At 36.9% G+C, this 25,336-nt stretch overlaps 3 protein-coding genes and 1 pseudogene across 3 annotated transcripts; 2 read left to right on the forward strand and 2 right to left on the reverse strand.

The window, feature by feature from the left end:
* Positions 1–1,805: 1,805 nt before the first annotated feature.
* On the reverse strand, positions 1,806–5,131 carry LOC110749096 (mediator of RNA polymerase II transcription subunit 7a-like). Its single transcript, XM_021949117.2, has 7 exons — positions 5,062–5,131; positions 4,725–4,794; positions 3,977–4,133; positions 3,563–3,632; positions 2,701–2,867; positions 2,545–2,618; positions 1,806–2,115 (listed from the first exon to the last, which is right to left on the reverse strand). Exons 3-7 carry the CDS (start codon positions 4,109–4,111, stop codon positions 2,034–2,036), a joined length of 528 nt encoding a protein of 175 aa, XP_021804809.2. The 5' UTR covers positions 4,112–4,133; positions 4,725–4,794; positions 5,062–5,131; the 3' UTR covers positions 1,806–2,033.
* LOC110749070 (ATP synthase small subunit 6, mitochondrial pseudogene) lies at positions 4,164–5,147 on the forward strand (annotated as a pseudogene).
* Positions 5,148–5,335: 188 nt separating this feature from the next.
* On the reverse strand, positions 5,336–10,356 carry LOC110749088 (eukaryotic translation initiation factor 3 subunit C-like). Its single transcript, XM_088244357.1, has 4 exons — positions 10,205–10,356; positions 9,747–9,872; positions 7,805–9,604; positions 5,336–6,923 (listed from the first exon to the last, which is right to left on the reverse strand). Exons 2-4 carry the CDS (start codon positions 9,768–9,770, stop codon positions 5,934–5,936), a joined length of 2,814 nt encoding a protein of 937 aa, XP_088100483.1. The 5' UTR covers positions 9,771–9,872; positions 10,205–10,356; the 3' UTR covers positions 5,336–5,933.
* An 11,419-nt stretch (positions 10,357–21,775) lies between these two features.
* Positions 21,776–24,942, forward strand: LOC110749083 (ubiquitin-NEDD8-like protein RUB2). Its single transcript, XM_021949107.2, has 3 exons — positions 21,776–21,969; positions 22,912–23,171; positions 24,651–24,942. Exons 1-3 carry the CDS (start codon positions 21,877–21,879, stop codon positions 24,760–24,762), a joined length of 465 nt encoding a protein of 154 aa, XP_021804799.1. The 5' UTR covers positions 21,776–21,876; the 3' UTR covers positions 24,763–24,942.
* The last annotated feature ends 394 nt before the right edge of the window (positions 24,943–25,336 follow it).

Genomic DNA, 25,336 nt, shown 5'->3' on the forward strand with positions numbered 1-25,336 from the left:
GGATTAATGACAGAGACAGCAGAGGTGACATCATGTGTAATGATGGTTTTAATGCTACTAGTAGTAAGGTGGTGGTGAGGTCGAAGTGCGGTGGCGGCAACGGTGGCGATGCTGATGAGATGGTTTACCGTGATTGTTGCGGGGAGGTGCGGATGGTGGCGGTGATGGGCATAGTAAGGTTATGGTGGTGGTGGTAGCCAATTACGGTTAGGTTGGGGTGGTGGTGGTATAGGCGATGTGATACATAATTGACTTTATTTAATTTTTCTTTAAATCTTTTACTCTTGAAATTTTAGAAATAATGACTATTTATATAGAATTGAAAATCAATAACGATACTCATGATAAAGTGGTGGTATATGTGTTTTTATTTTATTTTAATTCTCTTAAAATTATAGCTCTTGAACTTTTAGAAATGGCAACTATTTAGATAAAATTTAAATTTATAATTTATGACTTCAAAATTCCAACTTTTTTTCGCAAAAAGATTTTAAATTTATATATTTTAATGAATCCAAACAAAAGTGTAGGTGCATGTCAATTTAAAAGTAATGACTTTTATCTAAATTCCAAATTTATGTTCTTCTTTCAAGCCTTTGCTCCTACAACACAAGCGTTACCCAACTTTCTTCCTAACTAGTATTTCTCAACGAACACGCATCGATGGGCCATCGACACGTTTATAACGAAACAATGTAATATGAGCATGCTTACACCATGTAAGTTGGAACTTGGAAATGAAGAAAAGTAGGTTGTATAACATGGTTTAGTCATTAAACATGACGTCTAATACAGGGCCTACCAACATGGACATCGATCAATTTTCGTACAATGTTGCACATGATCGAACTTACGTGCAAGAAGACCGAAAGACTACCTGATGAATTGACTTAAACCACATATATTTTTTAATTTGCAATAAACGAATTCAAACTTGACATAAACCCTATGATGCGGTGATAAATATCACTAAATTAATAGCTAGTTTAATATTCCCCTTTTTGGGGCAATTATATGCTTTGTCCATTGTCCACTTTGTAAATGGACAAGACCTTGCATCATATTCATGTGGACTCCACCTGTTTCGCATTTTTAATGTCAAGGATCGATTAAAACTTGTCAAAAACGGACCTGTCCCATCTCATAGTGCATCATTTCATCTTCCTGTTTGCCGCCCATCCCACCGATCCATTTATTGAACATATTCTAGCAACAGGGAACTATGATTTTTCAATGGTGGACTGGCTAGCTAAAAATTTCATTATCGTTAATTTATGTACGTACAGTTTCTATAGTTTTTGTTGTTGTTGAGAAATAGAAGTGTACATTATTAAATTATATAAATCATGCAAGTTCATAGTTTCATTGACTATTTTTCAATAAGATTATTTTATGATAAACAATATTGGAGTAGGGGCAATCGAACTTAAGACTTGAAGTGCAATGGTAAATGGTCTCAACAATTGGAGCTAGCCCCTAACAATTTCCAAAAAACTTTAACATAAAACAAATACATATTAAATACAACCAAAAACCACATATTATCAAAATGAAAATATGTTCAACAACATAATTGAAAACATACCTATTTTAATGTGTATTTTTATTGTTGCCCTGCAACTAAATTCATACAGAATTAGATTTGTTTTGGATTTTAATAGGTTAATACATAGTGTGCTATATTTAAAAGAAGGCAAATATATAGGTTTGATTTTTGTTTATCCCCAAAACCTCCCTAGGCTACAGCCCACGGTAGCCTTTGTCCTAGTTCCGCTAGTGTATTCTAGGGTTCTTGCAATGATCTATTGACTTTGTCGAAACAATGTTTTCTTCTTTGCCAATCGGTAAATAAGAATTTCAGAGCAGCAGAGCAAGAGAGAACACTATCATGCACGCTATCAAATTGCTTTTACTCTGAGTACAATGACAATTGAACCTATAATTTTTCTAATACATAAAGCATGATGAAGGTATTAAGATGCAACTGTCCTCGAGGCTTCAATCGGCGGCAGAACGAACATGAGCACACTCCCTTATTTTAGCACAAAAGATGCGCCGGTGTCCTCCAACGTTCCAATAGACTCCTTGAGAAGTCTCTGTGCTTCTTCTCTCCTCCTAAACCAGAAAGTGAAGCAAATAGTCACAAGAAATTACGTAACATCCAATCCACATGGCAGTTTGATTACACAGTCACAGTACCAGTATATTTAAGGAATTTATATGCATCTTCGAACTCTTACATTGACCACGCACACACCACTTTTTGCTTTTAACCTCATAATTCAAAGTTGCAAGAAACTAAATATCAACATTTCGATGCCTCACATACAAGAACAGGGGAGTTTTTCTATAACAACTTCTACAATGCACCAAAAGAATAGCCTAGCAGACTCAAGCAATTTTACTCTAAATAAAATGCTATATAAGCTATTCATTTAAATGATCAAAGGGCAGAGAAATTTTCTTTCAACTGTTTTGGAAAAAAAAAAGCAAAACATTTCAGCCTCAGACCACAAATCTTTTCAGTAATTGTTGAAAGCATACCTCTTTATATCCTCCACAGCTTGTTTACGACGTTGTATCTGAAGTTCTAGAATGTGAATTAGCGTTGCCCTAGCCTGTATGATAAAATACATTACAAAATAAAGAACCTCAAATACAAACCAATACAGCGCATTCTAAGACCCAAAACTATCTTACTTGATGGGGACGCAATGAGTTGAGAAGATGATGCAAGTTCTTGAAGATAAGAGATATATCTTCCACTCTCCTCGCGTACTGTGATGGTCTCTCTACAAGAATATCAGCCAGCTCCAAAATGTGCAGCTGCAATTCTCTGTTAAGTGACCTCAGTTCCTTCTTAAAATCTAAGAAGGATCACAATTTTTGTCAGAGAAGCATAAAACATTTTAGAGGCAAAAAACAAACGCATGCATATGCACAAAAAATACAAATATAAAAAAAGAAAACACTAGAATAAACACAGACATACACGCATGCGCGCATGCAGTTCTTATTTGTTTCTTGTTAATTATTATGAATCAAATCATACTCTGCAAACCAGATGATACATACCCCCTAACATTCTTCTCCTTTCTAGAGAGGACATTTGTATTGCACTAAAGAAGGCTCATTAAGGGATCATATTTTAGTTGTAACGTCTGATCTATCATGCATGACAACATTTTCTAGTTGAGATTGGATATATGCCATAGCCTAGAAAACTATGCCAATCAATCAGAAATGTGGAGTAACTGTAACCAAGAAAGTTGTAGATAACTGTAACCAAGAGAAAATTTCTCAGTCTAGTAACTGTGTTCTAACTTAGCAGAGAAAACCTCTCTTTTGCTAACAACTTTCCAAAGAAAATTATAGTTAACTAGTTTATAAAAATGATAAATAATAATAAGATAATTCAACCAATGCTAAGAAGAAACTGCAATAAATGATGATTGCAACAATGCTTGAAGCAAGAAAATGTTCACATTAATTCCTAAATTTCAAAAGCAGTAATTTCACATGATAATACAAATAATTAAAACTAGAATGGAGGGAGACATACCAATGTTTGGGCCTTTTGGATACAGTTGACGCACTCCCTGATCTTCCAAGCTCGGAAGAATGTCATCAGTCTATATAAAAAAGATAAAATTAATTAAGAAGAGATGGAAAACAAAGAAATCATACATTGATAACATCAACACGGTAAATTATAGAATTACACATATTTTGTAGAGGATAATCCAAACTCAACATTCAAAGCCAACAACTTTAAAGGTACATATTTGACATTCCTGGCTAAAGCAACTGCTATAAAGGAGAGATGACATTCTTCAAACAGTAAATTCAACAAACTTTACTTTTCACCAAAACTTCTAGCATCCAGTCACGAGTGACAAAAGCAACTTTCAGAAATCAAAATACACAGTTTATATAAATTTTGACAGGAAGAATGCAAAGAATGAGAAAAGCTCACAGTGTAATTGCCACCATAGCAAACGTATGTCCCTTCAATTGGAGGGGGTGGCTCCGGAGCTGATTTGGGATCTTGCAAGTAATCTTTGTAGAGCTTATAATACGGTGGTGGTGGTGGATATGTCGCTGTAGCCATTGCCAGCACCTTCTGGCCAAACCTAAATCAACCAAGTTTAAAGAAAACAATCATGCCAAGCGCAGCTCTCCAAATCAAACAGAAAACAAACTAAAATAACCTAATAGAAATATTAAGAAATCACCCAATTATGTACATAGAAACACAGAATTTAAACCTAGAAACACAGTCTCCTTTGCATCACGACACTGACACCTAAAGCGAACACACAGTCACAATTGTTTAAACCAAACCATAAACCTGCAATTTCCTTTTAACAGAGACAAAGTACCCGCACCTCCATCTGCATCTCCACCACTCTATCACCCAACCACAATCAAATGCATTCTACCAAACCAAAAATCAAGCCCATTTAAAAATGCCATAAACAAAACATTCTCTAAAGATTACAGGGAACCCGAAACCATCCCATAAATTAAATCCACACCTCCATATGTATTAGCTGCTGATAGAATGTGAAATTTGCAACGTATTGTTATAAATTTTTTACATTAGCATAAGACCTTGTCATAAGAAACAATAAATAGTAATAAAATAAAATAAATCTATTCCCAAACTAAAATCAGAAATTCATAACAATAAAAATGTAAAATTATACACAAAGCAAACTTGCCTGAACTCAAAAAACCTACTCCGGCAGCTGAACTGAAATTGGGATTTGATGCACAGAAGCAATTGATTTACTGAAAGAGAAAAAAGATAATTATGTCACTCGAAAATTAAACCTTTAACTCAGAAAACAAATATAAAGCTATAGAAGAGAGAGAGAGAGAGAGAGCAATCGGAGAAGGAAAGAGAAAATCAGAAATGAGGTAAGTTCAATCCGTGGTCGATTTTCTTCGAGCGAGAATGGAACCGGAACTGGGCGTTCCTGGTTGGATTCGCCATAACCGGAACCCTCATCGCCAAGTTCTCTCTTGGCCTCACTGAGGAAGATGCTAAAACCTCACCTTTCGTTCAGAGTTTCAAGAGGTGATTTCTGCTCATGTTGCGGAGAGGGAGATTCGCGTGCCTTCTTCAAGGACTGATAACATGAGAAGAAAAATATAAAAGGAGGGAGGGGTTTGCTTTTTAATATTTATTTTATTCATTATACTTCTTCCTAAATTATATTGTTGATCTGGGTTTTCAGATAAAAAAAATTTTAAAAAAAATTGATGTGTTTTCCACGAAAGTTTTTTTAATTACACCTTGTAGTTTATTAATTATTGCAAGTTGCAACTAGGTCTAAAATTATCGAATATGGTTTAATTTGCAATCGTTAATAAACTAGATAGTTAAATTATTATGTGTATCTAATGTCGTATGTGTTGAATTATAACATGTGCACACCTGATGACGTATTTTGTGTATATGATGCCGTATGAAGAAGAAATGTGGGGGATGCATGGGTGGGATAACAACTTGTTGAATGGCAATTACTTTGGGAATTGCAGAATTGTGGATCAGCTAGTGACCCTTGGAAACCATTTAGACTTTGTGAAAACTTACTAAATGCAAAGCTCATAAAATAAGCTATGCCTCTTCTGCTTAGTTCAAGCTGCTGCACTAGATACAATGGGGATGTTGTTACATTTGGTGGAAGGGCTGGTAGTTTTCTGGTGTAAAAGAAAGAGAGAAAAAAAAAATTGTCTTTCTGATGGCAAAACAAAAATCAAATAAAAATCTGGTCAGGCACAAAACTAAAGAGGCAACTTATTATTAATAAGCAAAAGAAAACACAAAAAACTCCAACTTAAGCCTCTAGAATAACCTCAAACGATAAAGAACAAAAGTTTCCAAGGGGGAAAAAATTTCAGCCTTGCTTTTATGCTATGTTTCCTTAAGCACGAATTCCTCTGTTTAGACTGACCAAACGGGTTGAAGTATCCATCTGAGACCCCCTTGCAGATGAACCAGCTTGATATCCAGCCCTCCCTGACCCTCCATACGCAGCATCTTGATACCGCGCGTTGTGACCTGTTCCCCGGTACTGGCCTGTGCCTGTTCGATCCCTTGAATACCCGCCTGCAGCTTGACCATATGCCATTGATCTATATCCTGTGCGCCCGGAGGCCCCACCTTGCCTTCCTTGCGTGTATGACAAGTTATCTTGCCACCTGCCACTCGCTGCAGTTGTTCCAGCCCCATAGTCCTGGCTGTCCCTACGCCTCAAAGGCTCTATAGCACCGCCGCCTATCCTCAATTCGGTTGCCCTTTCGTTACTTTCTGCAATGATTGACAATTTCTCAGTCAATTGGAAAGCTAGATCCTGCAGCCTAGTATGCTCAACATCATGGAAAACAATGCAGTGTGTCGGCTGATCCCAACTAGCGCGCAGCTCATCGTTGATCATCATCTTGCTCACAATGCAATGAGCCTGCGCCTCTGAGAGCTCGAACATCTGGGTGAGCTGTGCCAAACTTAAAGTCTTGTATGCGGGGGAGTAGGTCAAGAGGTAAGTTCTCAGAGCCTCCTCCTTGATCTTAGCCTTGAGCATCTCAAGAACACTCTCGTTCTTCCTGAGGAGCTTCCAGACATGAAGGGAACTGATGACCTTAAAGGCCTTTCCGAAGTCACCTTTGCTGAGGGCTCTGGTAGCTGCCATTACATGATCCCTGACATTTTCAGGGGGTCCTGTGAATGTTTGCTTCTCATTCATTTCAAGAAACCGCCTGAACGTCTTGCTAATCACTCTGCGCTTTGTATTGTGGATGTTAGCTGCCGTATTAGGCACTTCTAGCAGCATGGCACATATCAAATGAACTGCCTCCAGGAGCTCAGGGTTTATGTGCATATGGTACGGCATTTGTCGTCTTCTCTCCAGCCTTTCCTGAAAAATAAAAACAGAAACAAAGAAACAAAAAGATTAGGGGGGTTCAGTTCTATAAAATAGAGTTGATAGCAAATTAGACATAGAACATTACTATTATCTACTATAACTAAATAAGTCAGCACAGAAAATCTAATTTAAGATTTCTTAGGCTCCAATCAAAATGCTCTGTTTATGGTTTCAGCTTTTCAGAATATGTTGTTTCCCTCGAATGGCTTGTTTAACCAATTTGCTTCGTCAAATCCTTTGGTTTGTTTCTTAAGAATCTTATAGATTATGCTAAATTGCAATTTAACAAAGAGCAGCACCCTTATCGTTTCATAATTGTAACACCGGAAACTAAGCTAATCTTGTGGCAGGGAATCAAATTTACAACTTGTGGAATCAGTTAACTCAAAGAACATTCAAAGTTTTGCGTTTCAATGACTATAGACAAACACAAAAGGCACAGAAGCAGAGAAATGCAATATATATACTCCTTTGCAAGAACAACATGCAGCCATTTCCCCATCACGTAGTTCAAAAATGAAATCAATTCACTCCTAAGGTAAAAACACATCAGGAGTTTCCTTGGGATCGAGTCTGACCAAACCGAAAGTATCACATCGATCTGACAAAAAAATTTAGGTCACATCTGCTTAAAAAAATTCTTCAAATGGGACATAAGAACATTAATATTGGTAAATCTGTTTGACAACATATGACCTCCAGCTAGTTCTGGATTAATTAGTTATCTGTTTAAGGGTTTTCCCCTTAGAGCCTGCTTGTGGAATTTTGATTATAAATCTATATCATCAGCCTAATGAATTCAGAGCTTAAAGAAAGTACGAGGAAAACACAGAGAATAACTCTATAGAAAAACAAAACAAAAGAATTGGTACCTGTTCAGGAGTTTTCTCATGATATCTACTTTGGGAGACACCTTGTGCAAGCAACTCTTTTACTCTTCCACCAGAATATAGCTCAGAAAGGCAGCTATGCCCTTCAGGGATCAGTCCGCTCCGAAATGCACAGAGACCAAGTTGTGCCATTGCCCTATTAAACAGTATTTGGGTAGAAATGTCCATATGCGAGATACTATCTTGCAGGTGACTCATTAGCATCAAGTCACGGGCGATAGAGAACTCGTCCAGGAGAGCATGGTGGTAAATGTCACAAAGCATTGCTCGAGCTTTTGTCCGGTCATCTCCATACTTGTATATGAGGGAAACTAGAATATCCATCGAGGCCCAACTACTCTCAGTAAAAGTGGGTTTCCTCGGAACGAGCTCAGGAGTTACAACAAATGCAGGTGGACCTCGACTTTCCTCAACTGCTTTAGGCTCCTGGCCTTCACCACCAGTTTCACCATCTTCTGTCTGCTCTGCCAATATCTTCATGGCAGCATAAACTTCTTGCGGTTTATAATACACGAGCTCAACCCGCCTTAGGGCCACCTTTGCAGCAGCTTTAAAGCTTCCAGCTTTCTCTAGATACTTTTGAACATTTTGAGCAAGAGTCAAAAACATAGGTTCATCTCTGAGTCTTTCAATGTACTCATGGGTGTGAGGGTCAATGCACTGCAAGCTCTTGAAGAACTCAGTATCTATCCTTTCCACAAAGGCCACCAAGTTTCCCCAGACTCTGATTGTCTCGTTATAATCCGGTCCCTTCTGGGATTCATTCTCATCAGGCTCAATCATGTCATCCACCGTAATGTTAGGATATTGCACCAGAATATCAAGTATAACAAGCATATTCTGCACACACTTTTTCCACACATTTATAGGCATGTGCCCACTGAGACCAGGGTTCACATCAAACTGAGCAGAAACAAGACTGAAAAGAATCTCAAGCTTCTGTGCCGGGGTCTTAGCAACCTTTGTCAAGAAGGTAAGCTGCTCAACCTGTTCAAACCTTCCAGTTCCCTTCCTGCCCCGAGCCGCCACAACCTCTTTGAATTTCTTGTTAATCATATCCCATGTGATCTCACTAGGGTCCTTCATGAACTGCTTGTCCATGAGCTTATCCTTCTTACTCATTTTCTTCTCCCAACCATCCTCATTGTCCCCATCACCTTCTTCCTCTTCATCACCATCTCCACTGACCGAAAGCGCAATATCTTTCGGATCCTCAATTTCAGAATCTGTCTCTTCATTCTCACTTTCCTCATCTTCTGCCCCCCCTTCCTCCTCGCTCTGCTCCGGATTCTCCCTGTACTTACTAATCAAATCCTCATACTGCTTATTGTTCTTCTTCAGCTTCTGTTTCATAGCGTTCAAGGCCTTGGCATTGCTGCTACTCATCTTCTTCTTAGCATCCTTCTTAGCATCCTTATTTGCAAGAGCCTGAGCCAAAAAGTCCTCCAACAAAACAAGCGCTTTGATGTACAGAGACGGTACTTTTTCAGACTCAGTCACACGCATCACCTTCTCAAGCTGCTTGTTCATCTTGTCAAAGCAGTCCTGCATGCTCACCCAGTCATTTATGTTCTTTGCATTCTTTATTTTGTCAACAGTGGCACTCATCTCATCAAAACGTTTGTCCTTCGCCGATCTAACAACACGCTTCTCATCCTCAGATTCATCGTCGGGAAGCACATTGGTGCGGTATTTGTTGTCAATCTGTTTGGAAGTCTCAACGCTTGTGGCTTCAGCCTCCTCATCATACTCACTATCAGCATCCTCCGAATCACTACCAGTCTAAAATGACACATGAAAATTTTATTAAAAAATAAAGAAAACAAGGAACTAGCACATAACATGCTTCTTAACATTTCATCAAAATGTAGAATCCAGGAGTTAAGAAGAAACATTGATCCAACTACAGAGGTGAAGTACAAACCTGGTTCCAGAACCTCGATTCCATTCTGTCCTACAACAAACTAAAACAGGTCGAGAGAAAATCACAAGAATCTGTTTGGTTGATTATGCGAAACGGCTTCGAAAATCAGCCTCAAAGTTTATCTTCCTGTTCATTACAAGCAAAACCCAATTCATGAAAATTGAAAAAACCAAATAGCAAACAACTGATTCGGAAACAAAATCAACACACCAGACATAATTCTCAAATTTACAAAATGTTTTAACACCTTACTTGAATTATTATACAAATTATATTAACCAAAACTCATTAAAACAATAACTATATTGCAATTTCTTTTGTTCTTTTACTTTGGCCCTGAAAAATCACTATATGATAAGCAAACACATTCATCCATATATATATATATATATATATATATATAGAGAGAGAGAGAGAGAGAGAGAGAGAGAGAGATTGAAAATGAATTGGAGGCTTACAGTGGACGAAGGGAGCTTCCAAGCTTTGGTAGCAGATTGTAAGGCAGAGCTTGTTTGTGTTATTTTAATTGATCAGAGAGAGAAAAGAGTGCCCGAGGGTTTGATTGTTGGTTGAGAAACTCAATATATAAAAGGACTTGTTTGGAACCTGCCTCTTTATGAAACCGTTTTGTTTTTCACGTGAAAATAGGAAAACCAATCTCACCAAAATTAAAAAAGGAATGTTTTATCCGAAAAGGAGAAAATTTGTATGCAAAGCAGTGATTCTTTCCCGGACAAGTTTTTTTTTCCGTAACCCCCAAGCAAGACTAGCCGTCTCCAGCCAACAAATTCTATTACCGTAAACTACACAACTTGGTCCCCAAGCAAGACTAGCCCTTCGCATAAATTAATCGAATTCATTTTATTTTTTCACAAGTGATAGTGAGGGAAAATCGGACTTAGGACGAGGCCCAGCCCATAGGGTATGCGGGCTGGACGACAGCACAAGGCCTCGAAAAAGTGGGGCCTCCTACAAAACTTTTTAGCCCAAGAGTTATAGTAGCAAAAAGGCCTTTTATGTGTGTAACTCATACTTTTTCGGCTTTATTTCTTTACTTTCATATATTGGGTCTCTTTGACATAACCTAGAAACTTAGCACCTAAGCTTGAAACTTTTTATTTTATGTTTTGTTCAAAATAAGGCAAGTGTTGAACATAAAAGACTTCAATTTTTATTTCTACTAAGGCCTCCAAAATCAATGGACCGGCCCTGCCTAGGACATCCCAAATCATTAGACCGGTCCTACTTAGGACCTTGGGTGCATGAGTAAATGCTCTTAATCACTTAAGCTACAAGTCCCTTGCGTTCATTGTATCCAATTCGATTGAATCTATATTGGGAAATTCTATATGCACCTAAGAATTTAATCACCGCACCTGTATAATTTTGTTGATTGCAATTTCATCCATGTTGCAAATGGCAAATATACTGATTGAGTCAAATATCTAATAACTAGTAATATGAACTATATTTGAAGAAGACGTGTTCTCATATCACTTAAAATTATACAATGGCTGTGGAAAGGCGTATCCGGGTCTCTAGAACCGCTGTGGAAGCTGTTGATTTGAGGTGGGGTGGGTGCAGTGATAAACTTGAGGGACGGTAAGTGGGGATGGGTACGGGGCTGGGGTTTATTTTTTAATTAGTTTATTTATCTAATAAATATTTGATACTAGCCTCTCTGCACGTGCTTCCGCACTTGCGAGAGGCTTTTTTAAAAAAATTCAAAATTTATTTTAGAATTAAAAAAGATAATGGGTAGTTGTGTTCCATAAAAATAGGATCCATTATTTGATTTTTCTTTTAATTTAAATTTTTTTTAATATGAAAAAGTTTGAATTTACCATATTATCCTCATTTAATTAATAATTTTAATTTTTAATGTTTGCATTAACCAAGGGCATTTTCTGGTATTTTGAATGTTTCACCATTCTCTGCCTTTTGCTTTATAGATATAGATGAATTTCCCAATTTACTGTTTTGCATCCTGAATTGTTGTTTGGCTGCGTTCTATTTGACCATTAGTGTTTAGTTCTCAAATTAAGAGGCTGGGTTGGTGAGGTAAAGGGAGGGGTGGTTTTTGGGGGAGAGAGTGGCGTGCGGTTGGGCTGAGAAGTGGTGAGGATAATAGCTGGGTAAAAGTCTTTTTTGCCTCTCATAAAGATATCATGTGCATCACATGGGATCAATTTTGACGAAAAAACTAACAGAATTGACGGAAAGGATGAGTGGTGTAACGCAATATTTAATTGAAGGATGACCGTAACAATTTCTGGAGTTTGGGCTCGTTTGGTACACAGGATTGGCTTAAACTGGCTTGAACTAAATTTAGTACCATATTTGTTTTATTTAATCCTAGTCTTATATGAAATTGCTAATACCAGGCCCACCAAAAACACCTCCTTAGGAGAGGACTACTAATCCCATGTGGAAAGGGAGGATTAGCTAGTCTCAATGCTCACCAATATATAAAATACATATATTATATTGTAAAATTAATAACATATATTATTATTATTGAACTTACTTACACATATACTATAATGTACATATATACATGTATATACACATAAATATATCATATATGTATATATGTATATATATACATACACATATATACATATATAATATATATAATATACATATACATATATACATATATATTATTATTATAATATATCCATATACACATATATATATATATATATATTAATATTATAATAATAGCATACGTGTATATATGTAATATATATTATATATTATAATACATATATATATATACGTATATATACATATATGTGTATATATTATACCCGTGTATGTATTATAGTATACATACACACACATATATATACTGTACACACACACACACATATATATATATATATATATATATATATATATATATTATAAAATACATATATATGTATGTATTATACCCATGTATATATTATAATATACATATATACACCTATATACACATATATTATATATGTATAATGTATGTATATATATATACATGGGTATAATACATACATATATATATATATATACACACATATGTTTATATTATTTATAATATACATATATACATGTATATACACATACATGTCACATATATTATAAAATACATATGTACACATACATAATACATGTATTTATACATATATACATATATGCATATACATAGATAGTTTTGAAAAATAATAATAATCTAGTCCTAGTCCAAATGTACACCAAACGCAGGATAAGTGTTATTCAACTTAGACCAAGTCAAGCCAAGCCAAGACAGTTCCTAAGCATAGTCCATGCCAAGACAGTCCTATGTACCAAACGAGCCCAAAAACGTAAAGTGGGGTCTTATTTAAGGGACTAGAGCTATAATTTTGCTTTAGTAATAATAGCACTAGGCTTGTATCAATTTCATTCGCTTAAAAAATGTGAGTTTAGATGGAGCCATAAAAATAATTTTATGAAAATTATTATCTATTATATCTATTCTATATATAAAGGGAGATGTCTCAAACACTTAGTTTAAAAACACAAAATAAATAAATTACAAATACATTATTCTCAAAAATTATATATAAAATAAATAAATAAACTACTAAAAATAGCCTTTAACTTGCAGACAAGTGGTCATATATTGAGAATCAGAGTTTTCTATTAGCACTTGCAATAACCTACTCCTTTAAATTGTGACTTTTAAAAAATATTTATAAAAGTCTAGAGATTGTGACTTTTAAACATATTTATAAGTTTGGTGGTGTCACTTTTAAAAAATCTCTAGAAGTTTGGAGGTAGAGTTAATGATTTTAGAAAGCTTATTAAATGAATGCCTTTTGTATATTTTTAAGGTTAATTGTTAATAGCAAAAGTTTTCTCAATGGATATGGATCATCTGCTTGTATTTTCTCTGCTATGATCTGCTTGACTTCTATTCTAGATACACTACCTCATTAAAATTTAATCCAAGGGACTTGAAGTTGACACATCATCTTTAAAACATAACCCAATTTTCTCATAATAAAAAACCAAAAATAACCCTAATTGAACTAACAGGAACTTAACATCGTTAAGCTTATGTATACAACACGTCATCCCTTCTCCCCCTTTCTTACTCTTCTATTCTTCTTCTTCTATTTTTTTTTTTACTTTTTTTTTTCTCTTCCTCCACCTTATTGCACAAGTATTTTATCTCTTCTCTCTTCTTCTTCTAAAAAGTCTCTGCAATTGTATAGTTTTTTTTTAATTTTTAATTTTTTATATTTCCTTTCTCTAGAGGTTTTCATACTGTTTTACTCATCTCTTGTTTTCTTCGTTTCAATTGCTGCAACTTCTCCACCATCTTTTTGAATGGACACTAATTGGTTGTAACATCCCACATCGACCAACGGAGAGGGGGTGATGTGCCTTATATGTACATGCCCACCTCCATCTAGCACGAGGCCTTTTGGGAGCTCACTGGCTTCAGATTCATGAGAACTTCGAAGTTAAGCGAGTTGGAGCTAGAGCAATCCCAGAATGGGTGACCCATTAGGAAGTTAAGGGGGGTGAATTGTAACATCCCACATCGACCAATGGAGAGGGGGTGATGTGCCTTATATGTACATGCCCACCTCCATCTAGCACGAGGCCTTTTGGGAGCTCACTGGCTTCGGATTCATGAGAATTTCGAAGTTAAGCGAGTTGGGGCTAGAGTAATCCCAAGATAGGTGACCTACTGGGAAGTTGCTCGTGAGCTCCCAGAAACAAAACCTTGAGGACATAGAGGGGGGCCCAAAGCGAACAATATTGTGCTACGGCGGAGCCGATCTCGGGATGTGACATTGGTGGTCGTGGTGGCTACGAAGTTGTTTTGAGTAATATTTGTGAGTTGTACGTTCTTTATCTTTCTTTTTTTATTTTCTGTGTGTTTATGGCTTTTGGGTTGGACTTCAATGCTTTTGTTGTCATCTACCTCAGTTCTCATATTTAATTTATAAATATAAATTTGACTATAATCATTGTACCATATATTAAACATTATTGTGTTTGTTCATAGATTGAGAATGAATAATTCAATTGATGCAACGATTATTGGTGAAGGTGACTTAGATTATAAGCCAAGAGATGGTATGGAGTTTGTTTCAGAACAATTTGCATATGAGTTTTACAATGAATATGGCCGAAGAGCCAGGTTTTGTCACCAAGAGGCAAAGAAAATTGGCATATGGAGAAGTAGGAAGCTTACTAAAATATTTTCAGAATCAAGCATTGGAAAACCCCACATTTTTTTACGCTATGCAATTAGATTGTGATGAGCAAATTACAAATATATTTTGGGCTGATGCTAAGATGATTGTTGATTATGGTCAATTTGGTGATTTTGTGTGTTTTGACACCACATATAAAACTAATGAAGCAAATTGTCCAATTGGAGTGTTTGTGGGATTTAATCATCATCACGAGATTGCTATTTTTGAGGCAGCATTGTTATATGATGAGACTACTCTTTCATTTATATGATTGTTTGAAATATTTTTGGAAGCCATGTCTAAGAAGGCCCCAAAAACCTTATTTACTGATCAAGATGCATCGATGGTCTTCACTCACTAATTTGTGTGGTCTTCACTCCTGTAAGTGGTCTTGTTCTGCAAGAGTGAAGACCACGCAAATTAGTGAAAGTTTTAATGCTACCTTAAAAGAGTATTTGAATGTGGACCATGATGTGGTGCAGTTTTTCATGCATTTTGAGAGAGTGCTTAACGCTAAGCGATATTTGAGGACTTCCAAGCTCAATATATGGAGTCACTTGAATTAGACATGATATCTTGCGTCGAAGATGGCGATGATTTGGTGCATACAGTGGTCTTTCGCGGTAAGTCAAATGAGCGGCATGTTAGAAAGCAGAGAGATGGCTACGCTCAACTCCATCATAAAATAACATACAATTCTTACTAAGAAAATCATATTCCCACAACAAGAATCATCAAAATCAACAAAATTTCGGAGAACGAAAAAAACAAAGAATAAAATAATAGGAAGATCAGTTTTTTGTTTCGAAAAGAATAAAGGTGCCCACGAAATCAAACAAAAAAAGGGGATGCAAAGACGTTTTACAAAAGAAAGGGAGGAGATAAAATGAAGGAATAATATTGAGATGAGTTGAAAGCCTTGGATGCAAGGCGTGTGTATTGATTGTCATATAAATATTGTTTACAAGAGACATAATAATGACTATACAATAATAGCTTACAGCAGAAAGATAACTATATAACAATAGTTTAATAATAGTGCATAACATAATCATGACAGAGGATAAGAGTGTGGAGAGGAATTCTGAGTTGATGACACGTCAAAAGATGATTCATTATTATGCAGAATCTGTTTATCACACCCCCGCAAGCTGAACGGTGGGGGACAAACCGGAAGCTTGGACACGAAGGTAGAAAAGCGAGCAATAGACAATCCTTTAGTAAACACATCTGCAATCTGATCAGAAGTGTAGATATATTTTACATCAATCTCTTTACGAACCACCTCTTCACGGATATAATGATAGTCGACTTCAACATGTCGTGTGCGAGTATGATAAATAGGATTTGCTGCAAGGGAAATGGCACTGAGATTGTCACACCAGAGCTTGGGACACGTGAGAGAGAGACACAAATCTTTGAATAAGGAGCGAACCCAGGAAAGATGAGTTGCCGTATAGGCCAGTTGACGATATTCGGCTTCTGTACTTGAACAAGACACACCCCGTTGCTTTTTCGAACTCCAAGTAATAAGAATGGGACCCAAGTAAATACAATGACCGCCAGTGGAGATTCGATCATCGGGATCACCTGCATAATCCGCATCATAAAATGCAGTAAGAGTGAGGGAGCCAGGTGTGTAAAACAAACCATGTGAGAAGGTGAATTTCAAGTAGCGAAGAATCCGTTTAACTGCCATCCAATGAGTAGAGGTTGGACAATGCAAGTATTGGCACACTTGATTGACGGCAAAGGCCAAATCAGGTCGAGTGAGAGTTAAGTATTGAAGAGCACCGACAACACTTCGATATTGAGTAGGATCTTTCAAAGGCTCACCATCATGGAGACTGAGACGACGACCATGGGCTACTGGAGTAGAGACAGGTTTGGCATCCAACATGTGAGTACATTGCAGCAAATCATGAGCATATTTAGATTGGGAAAGAAATAACTTGTCCTTGGTCCGATCGGCCTCAATGCCAAGAAAATAGTGAAGAGAGCCCAAATCCTTCATAGAGAAAAGTCGCCCAAGATTGGCAAGTAATTGGGTAATGAAAGTTGGATCATTGCCCGTGATCAGAATGTCATCCACGTAAATGAGTAAGTAAATAATAAGTGATCCAGAATGATAGGTGAATAAAGAAGAATCTGCAATGGAAGCTTCAAACCCCAATTCCTCCAAATAAGAGGAAAAACATGAGAACCAAGCCCCGGGTGCCTGTTTATGCCCATATAAAGAACGTTGCAACTTACATACATGATGGGGAAAATCCGGATCAACAAAGCCTTTGGGTTGCTGTATATACACATCTTCATAAAGAGAGCCATGTAGAAATGCATTTTGAACGTCAAGTTGGCGAACGGGCCATTCAAAACTAACAGCAAGAGCAAGAATCAATCGAATAGTGGAGTGCTTAACAACCGGACTAAATGTTTCACCATAGTTAAGACCTTCCTGTTGATGAAACCAATTGGCAACTAACCTTGCCTTATATCGCTCAATAGACCCATCAGAGTTCCGCTTAATTCGAAAGACCCATTTATTAGGAAGAATATTCATATGCGGTTGAGAAGGTACGAGAGTCCATGTACCATCCTTTTGCAAGGCATTAATTTCCGCTCCCATGACTTGTCGCCACTCAACATGCTGATTTGCCTGTGTAAAAGAACTCGGCTCGACAATATTAACATGAGAATGAACAGAAAGAGCATATTTGGGATTAGGCTTGCTAACACCCATTTTACCTCTTATGACCACAGGATGAGTATATGTGGTTGGTGGAGTCTGTATGGAAGATATAGGTTGAGAGAGAGTGGGGAGAGATGGGTTAGGTGGAGGAAAGGTGAGAACATGACGATGAGGGTCACGACGGTAGACTTGTAAGGGAGAAGATGGTAAGGGAGGAGGTGTAGGGGGAGATGGGCTAGGAATGGGAGATTGTTCAGGTAAAGGAGAGGAATTGGTAGGAATAGAGGGTAAAGGTTGAGATGGGCAAGGGATATCAGTAAAAAATAAAGGTAGTGAAGGTGGAGTGGATGCTTCCGTAGCCCGATTCACAGTGATCTCTTTAAAAGGAAAAGAACTGTCATCAAAAGTAACGTGACGAGACAAATACACACGACGAGTAGAGATATCTAAGGAACGATAACCTTTATGATTTAATGAATATCCCAAAAAGACACATTGGGTGGATCGAAAATTTAACTTGTGTTGGTTGTAAGGACGTAAATAAGGATAGAATACACAGCCAAAAACACGGAGGGAATCATAAACAGGAGCACGTTGAAATAACTTTTCATAAGGAGAAGAAAAATGCAAAACCTTAGTGGGAGTGGATGCTTCCGTAGCCTGATTCATAGTGATCTCTTTAAAAGGAAAAGAATTTTCATCAAAAGTAACGTGACGAGACAAATACACACGACGAGTAGAGATATCTAAGCAACGATAACCTTTATGATTTAATGAATATCCCAAAAAGACACATTAGGTGGATCGAAAATTAAACTTGTGTTGGCTGTAAGGATGTAAATAAGGATAGCATGCACAGCTAAAAACACGGAGGGAGTCATAAACAGGAGCACGTTGAAATAACTTTTCGTAAGGAGAAGAAAAATGCAAAACCTTAGTGGGAAGTCGATTTATTAAATAGAGAGCGGTGTAAATGGCTTCACCCCAGTATTGAGATGGCATGGAAGAATGAGCAAGGAGAGTTAAAGCTGTATCAACTAAATGACGATATTTGCGTTTGGCAAGTCCATTTTGTTTAGGATGGTGGGGACAATAAATGCGATGTTCAATTTCTTTACTAGCAAAAAATTCTTTAAGTTTATGATTAGTGTATTCGCCCCCACCATCTATTTGAAAAGATTTGATAGTAGAAGAGAATTGAGTGAGAACATAAGCATAAAATTTAATAAAAACATCACAGACTTCATATTTATGTTTTAAAGGAAACAACCAAAAATACCGAGAAAAATCATCCACGAAAAGAACATAATACTTAAATCCTTGAATAGATAAAATAGATGAAGACCAAACATCAGAATGAATCAACTGAAATGGAAAAGGGGTAACAAATTTGGACAAATGAAAGGGAAGTTTAGTAGCTTTTCCCAAGGGACAAGACGAACAAAAATCCAAAACATGAGAACCTAAAGATGGTAAATTAGGAAATAAACGATGCAAAATAGGAGGAGATGGATGACCCAACCGAGCATGCCAAACAGGAGCATCAATCTTGACAACATGAAAAGCAAACGGATGTTGAGAAAAGGAATGCGAAAGATAAACAGGATAGAGACCACTGTTACTCGAGCCTTGGAAAAGCGTCTTCCCCGTCTTGAGATCCTTCACACACAAAAAATTGGGAAAGATGAGAAAGTAACAATTATTATCTTTACTAAATTGATGAGCGGATAAAATGTTGGTGGAGGCGTTAGGAGAATACAAAATATTATTAATGGTAAATTGGTGGGAAGAGTGAGTAAAAATAGATGAACCAATTTTTTTAATTTGCAAACCTGTACCGGAAACAACACCACCAACAGTATCACCACGATAGTCATGAGATAGATTAAGGTTACCAAGGTCTGAGGTAATATGAGCATTAGCGCCTGTATCCAACAACCATGCACGAGGATCAGAGGACGAAGAGGCTGGAGTAGCCATAGCTGAGAGTGTCTGAGTAGGTAGACGTGGATTAGAAGCCATAGCCGAGAGTGTCTGAGTAGGTAGACGTCCTTCAAAAGCCAAGTTCATGCGATTGTAACAGTCGATAGCAGAATGGCCGGGGTGGTTACAAATTTGATAGAGAATTCGGCATGTGGAAGACCGGCCAGCAACATAAGGAGATGAGGAGGAAGGACACTGCCCAAGAATGGACGGAGAGCGGCTAGAAAACCTGCTACCAGAACTAAGGAGAAAAGGAACCACAACCACTACGATCGACGGATGTGAATCACTAACACCAAAACCAGCAGAAGTAGCGCGACCATGAAAGCCACCACGACCGGAAAATCCGCTACTACGACCAACGTACAAAGCTTGAGGAGTGGCATCAGGAGCAACAACTCCTTGAGCATGAAGACGACGTTCTGCGCTCAACAAGAGAGCTTCAAGATCATGATACGAAATGGGAGATTCGCGAGCCTGGGTAGAGCTCACGGTGGTCTCATATAGGGGTCCGACATTATTCATGATGATAGAAATCAAGTCACTATCAGGAACAGAATGCCCAGCAAGAGAAAGACTATCAACAATTCCATTTAATTTGTCCAAGAAGTCAGATATAGAAAGATCACCACGAGAGGTGCGCAAGAGCTCACTACATAATTGAAGAATGCGGTTGTGAGATGGGGAAGCATATCGGTTTGCAAGTGATAACCAAGTGGCACGAGCAGAGGTGGAGCGAACAACCGTACCCAAAACGGTCGGTGTGAGGGAAGCGTTGATCCAACTGAGGACCATTTGATCTGTTTGAATCCATTCTTCATATGCAGAATTGACAACTTCAGAAGTTGTGCCTTTTTCATCAGTAACTTGGAAAAAAGCCGAAGGACACTTACTAGTGCCATCTACAAATTGCATGAGACCACGACTTTTAAGGATGGGAGTAATCTGGGCTAACCATAGGGGATAATTGTTACGATCAAGCTTGATGAACAGAAGATTAGAGACATATGTGTGTATATGGTTACTAGAAAGAGAAGAAGAAGCAGAAGCAGTCACAGTAGCAGAGGAGGAAGCCATAATAGCAAGTGCAATGAAAGATGAGTAGATTATAAGGACTGGAAAAAAAACAGACGTGAGTCACTGAAGCTCTGATACCATGAAGGAATAATATTGAGATGAGTTGAAAGCCTTGGATGCAAGGCGTGTGTATTGATTGTCATAAAAATATTGTTTACAAGAGACATAATGATGACTATACAATAATAGCTTACAGCAGAAAGATAACTATATAACAATAGTTTAATAATAGTGCATAACATAATCATGACAGAGGATAAGAGTGTGGAGAGGAATTCTGAGTTGATGACACGTCAAAAGATGATTCATTATTATGAAAATTATGTTTATCATAAAATACATGTGCAATAAGGTGGAGAATCTATAGAGAAGTAAAAGGAAAAAAAAAATTAAAATAGTAAGAGAGGGGGAGGGATGACGTGCTACTGTAGAGAAAAGAGAATTAGAAAAACAAAACTATGGAGAAGCAAACAAAAAAAAGGGTAGAACAATAGGAAAATGGGAGGAGGGATGACGTGGTGTAGAGAGAAGTTTAACGGTGTTAAGTTCCTGTTAGTTCAATTAGGGCATTTTTTTTTTCTTTTTTAATTATGAGAAAATTGGGTTATATTTCAAAGATAATGTGTCAACTTAAAGTCTTTTAGATTAAATTTTAATGAGGTGGCGTACCCAGAAGAAAAGTCAAGCAGATTATAATAGATAAAAAACAAGCAAATGACCTAGATCCCTTGTCGATTTACTAGTGACTTTTCTAAACTCTATGAAAATATTTAAGAATTTATCAACTTTATAAAAATCACTCACTTAAAACAAATATTTTATTACACTTCTTTAAAATCTTGATTGAATATATCTGAATTTTTAAACTTTTTTAAAAATCGTGAAAATCCCAATTGAATACAGCCTGAAAAAGCAGGAACCACCCAATCCAACACCAATGCAAAGTGGAGAATCTCAAACGTGGGGTCCACACTTTCTCATTTTCCAAATCACACTCGAATTCAGGATTTGTTTTTGTTACATATATATTCCACTTTTTGCTTGGATAAAGAAAAGCCCTTATTCCCTTTGATTTCCAAGTCAAAATCATCAAACCCTCTCTCTCTCTCCCTCCCCCTCCGTGAGACCAAAAACCAAAGAGAACATGCAGATTTTCGTGAAAACCCTAACTGGGAAGACCATCACTCTTGAGGTTGAGAGCAGCGACACCATCGACAATGTGAAAGCCAAGATCCAGGTACTGTATCTCTCTCTAATTTGAGTTTTCGTCTCATGTATTTATTTGATTCATTTAAAGGAACAACTTTATTTTATGGAAGCGTTTCATCGCGATATAATTAGGGTTTCGGTTTCTAGTTAAGATTCGGTTGTTGTTGTATTATGATTTTGTTATTCGGTTTGGTTAATATTTGTATCAGAGTTTGTGATTGTGTGTGTATATATATGTTGGAACAATTCTATAGCGAGGGTTAGGGTTTCTAATTTGAGCTGTTGGTGCGCTGGATTTTATTGAGTACAAAATTTATTGATTTTCTGAGTTTGTTTAGTTTTATTGTTCTTGGCAAGGAAAAGTACAACTGAAAATTTTGCAGAAAACTAGGCCTTTGCTGTCATCCAATGGGTTGAGTAGTTATTGTTTATTTGCGTTTCGTCTTTCCCATATAACTTTTCATTCCTAATTGTATGATTAAGCCTTTATGACATTAGTTTTGTGAAATGAGATTGTTTCTGTAAGGTTATTGCATAATTCTGTTACTATCATTACCATTCTGCAGTACAAGAAATCCATATAAGCAGACTTGTGTAGTAATTTATACAGAACTGGGGAACTGATTGATAAACACGATGTCAAACAGTTTCAGAGTGTCCTCTGTCTTGAACTAATACTAATGAACTGTAGATTTATCTATTAAAGAACAACTTTTCATCACAAAGAGCTAATCAATTATGCATTTTTACGGAATCATGGAAAAATACCTTAATCACCCAGACAGCTTAGTAGAAATTTGTAAGCGAATTGGATTTAAAATCCGGAAATCATATGATGTTTCGGTCTTTGATATGTACTTTTCTTTTTGCAATTTGTCTTTCCTTCCGTTTACCTTTATATGCATCAAAGGGATTTATTATTCTTTTTTGTCATGGAATTGCATGGTAACTCATAGATATTTGTTTTCAGGATAAGGAAGGCATCCCTCCTGACCAGCAGAGATTGATTTTTGCTGGTAAGCAATTGGAGGATGGCCGAACTCTTGCAGATTATAACATCCAGAAGGAGTCAACGCTTCACCTTGTTTTGAGGCTGAGGGGAGGAACTATGATTAAGGTGAAGACTCTTACTGGGAAAGAAATTGAGATTGATATTGAACCAAATGATACCATTGACCGGATCAAGGAAAGGGTTGAGGAGAAAGAGGGAATTCCTCCAGTGCAACAAAGGTATATTTTCTTTTGTTATTATATTCTATTTCACTAAAATAATGTGTTGCTTGAACTCAAGTTATTTCTGAGTTTTCATTGTCTTTTCATCAGTATATATTAGATGTTAATCATTTCACTTCACAGTGTATTTATATCTCATGCCATTTTTCATGTAAATATAATATTATTTGGGTTTTGCTGCATGTGGTAATGGAATTTCTTATGACTAGAGTAAATTTGATGAATTAAAAAATCGATGTACTGAGATTATTGCTTTTCCCTTGATCTAGCTATGTGTGTTTGCATTAAAATTGGGCGGTGAGTATGCATGAACTTAGTGCCCTTTTTTATTATTTTTTGGGTTACACTGGAGGAAAGAAAACCCCACTGGGGTTCGATACTGGGTGCCATGGGGGGAGGGGGAATCCACCACCACTGTGGTGGGAACCCATTGGCCCATTTTGTCTTTTTAGTGTTGGATGTTTTACCGACTCATTATTTCTTTACTTCTAAAGGCTTTGATTCATGAACTACACTCTCTATCTCTATAGCACTGAGAATTTCTTTTCCAGTGGGTGAGATTGTTCAAAATAATAGGTTGTCAACATATAACTTTTGTTTGTACTCCTATTTGGGATATTTTAGTTGCTTCTAGTTTGAATTGGTTATTGTCTCCTTGTGTGATTCAACATATGTTTTGAATTTTTTGTGAGAGATGGTTCAAAATCTTGGGGATTTGAAATTGCACGGCCTTCTTGTTATTGAATCTTACATAGCTCTTATGGCATGTTTACTAATCCGGAATTGAATTAGGGGGAATTGAATTGAGGATGAATTGAATTGAGGAGGAGTTGGATTGAGGAGAATTAGATTCTGGATTCCTAATGAAGTTGTTTACTAAACCATATGGATTGAGGGGAGTTAGATTCCGAATTCCTATTGAAGTTGTTTACTAAACCATATGGAATTGGGGTAGGAGTGGTACTAATTACTAAAATGTCCACATTTTTTGTTTAAAGTAGATGGCATATTTGGAAATTTGAAAATTGTGTGAGGATATAATGGGTAAAAAAGATGAATTCCTAAGGGGTGAATTCTCCAGGAATTAGAATACCACCTCCAATTCCGGAATTGAATTCCTCCAAAATTCAGAATTCAATTCCTAATTTTGCGTGGGTCCCACTTACTTTTCAATTCCATTATGTGAAGTAAACGTAGGAATCCTCAAAAGTGGAATTCAATTCCTGATGAGAATTCCAATTCCGGATTAGTAAACATGCCATTATTGTTTGTCTTCTTAGCTCATGTTATTTGAAATGGCACAGCATCTGCAACATTGTTATTTTTATTAATTTTATACTTGACAGCTCCTATTAAGGCATCGTTTGGGCATGTTTAATGACCAACTAAACAAGTCAGGAGAATGTTTTTGATGTTTAATGATTTGTAATGTAATATTTGCTTCAAAGATCTAATTTATTTTACAACTGTTTGCAGGCTTATCTACGCTGGCAAGCAGCTTGGAGACGACAAAACAGCTAAAGACTACAACATTGAGGGGGGCTCTGTCCTTCATCTGGTGCTTGCACTACGGGGTGGCAGTCTTTAATCGTATTTTCGGTTTAGGGAAAACTCTTTTGTTTGGGCTTTGATTGAGTCTTGATACTTGAAAACATTTGAGTTGCATGTCTTTTGTTGATAAATTCGAATACATGGCAAGAAAGCTTGTTGTTCTAAGTTGGTTATTGTGGACATAATTATTACTGTGTTACATACATAATTATCTGTCTCTCCCTGTTTTATTTGTGATGCTTTCCCTTGAGATATGTATTAACCAAAGTAAATGAATCTGTGTGACAGAGGAAAAGAGAGGCTATATCCATCTGAATAGTCTACCTTTGCTTGTGAGGGCTAAACAATTCGGGGCAATCTACTCTCTAGAATTTCACCCCTGAAGAATTGGGCTCTTTGTTTCTGTTTGATGGGCAGCTTTTTGGTCAAAGACTTCTCTGATATTAGGAAGCGAAATGAAATGGTAGATTCTTCCAAGTAAAAGCAAACACAGGAAAACACCGTAATGGGGCCAAAATGGGAATTCCCAAACTAACATTAGCATTAGTGCCATGGTTAGTTTTTAGAGAACAAAAAGAAAAACATTGGTGTTCTTCTTTTGTTCTTGAAAA

This window comes from Prunus avium, chromosome 7 (genome assembly GCF_965620075.1).
Source record: "Prunus avium chromosome 7, drPruAviu1.hap1.1, whole genome shotgun sequence".
NCBI lineage: Eukaryota > Viridiplantae > Streptophyta > Magnoliopsida > Rosales > Rosaceae > Prunus > Prunus avium.

Bases quoted from the DNA above. Each gene is read 5' to 3' on its own strand.
- LOC110749096 (XM_021949117.2), bottom strand. From the start codon at position 4,111: ATGGCTACAGCGACATATCCACCACCACCACCGTATTATAAGCTCTAC. The intron at 3,633-3,976 runs GTGAGCTTTTCT...TTTTTTATATAG, and splicing joins GCTATGGTGGCAATTACACT to ACTGATGACATTCTTCCGAG. The intron at 2,116-2,544 runs GTATGCTTTCAA...TTTCTGGTTTAG, and splicing joins GCTGTGGAGGATATAAAGAG to GAGGAGAGAAGAAGCACAGA.
- LOC110749088 (XM_088244357.1), bottom strand. From the start codon at position 9,770: ATGGAATCGAGGTTCTGGAACCAG. The intron at 9,605-9,746 runs GTTTGTACTTCA...GTGTCATTTTAG, and splicing joins AATCGAGGTTCTGGAACCAG to ACTGGTAGTGATTCGGAGGA. The intron at 6,924-7,804 runs GTACCAATTCTT...TTTATTTTTCAG, and splicing joins ATGAGAAAACTCCTGAACAG to GAAAGGCTGGAGAGAAGACG.
- LOC110749083 (XM_021949107.2), top strand. From the start codon at position 21,877: ATGCAGATTTTCGTGAAAACCCTAACTGGGAAGACCATCACTCTTGAG. The intron at 21,970-22,911 runs GTACTGTATCTC...ATTTGTTTTCAG, and splicing joins ATGTGAAAGCCAAGATCCAG to GATAAGGAAGGCATCCCTCC. The intron at 23,172-24,650 runs GTATATTTTCTT...AACTGTTTGCAG, and splicing joins ATTCCTCCAGTGCAACAAAG to GCTTATCTACGCTGGCAAGC.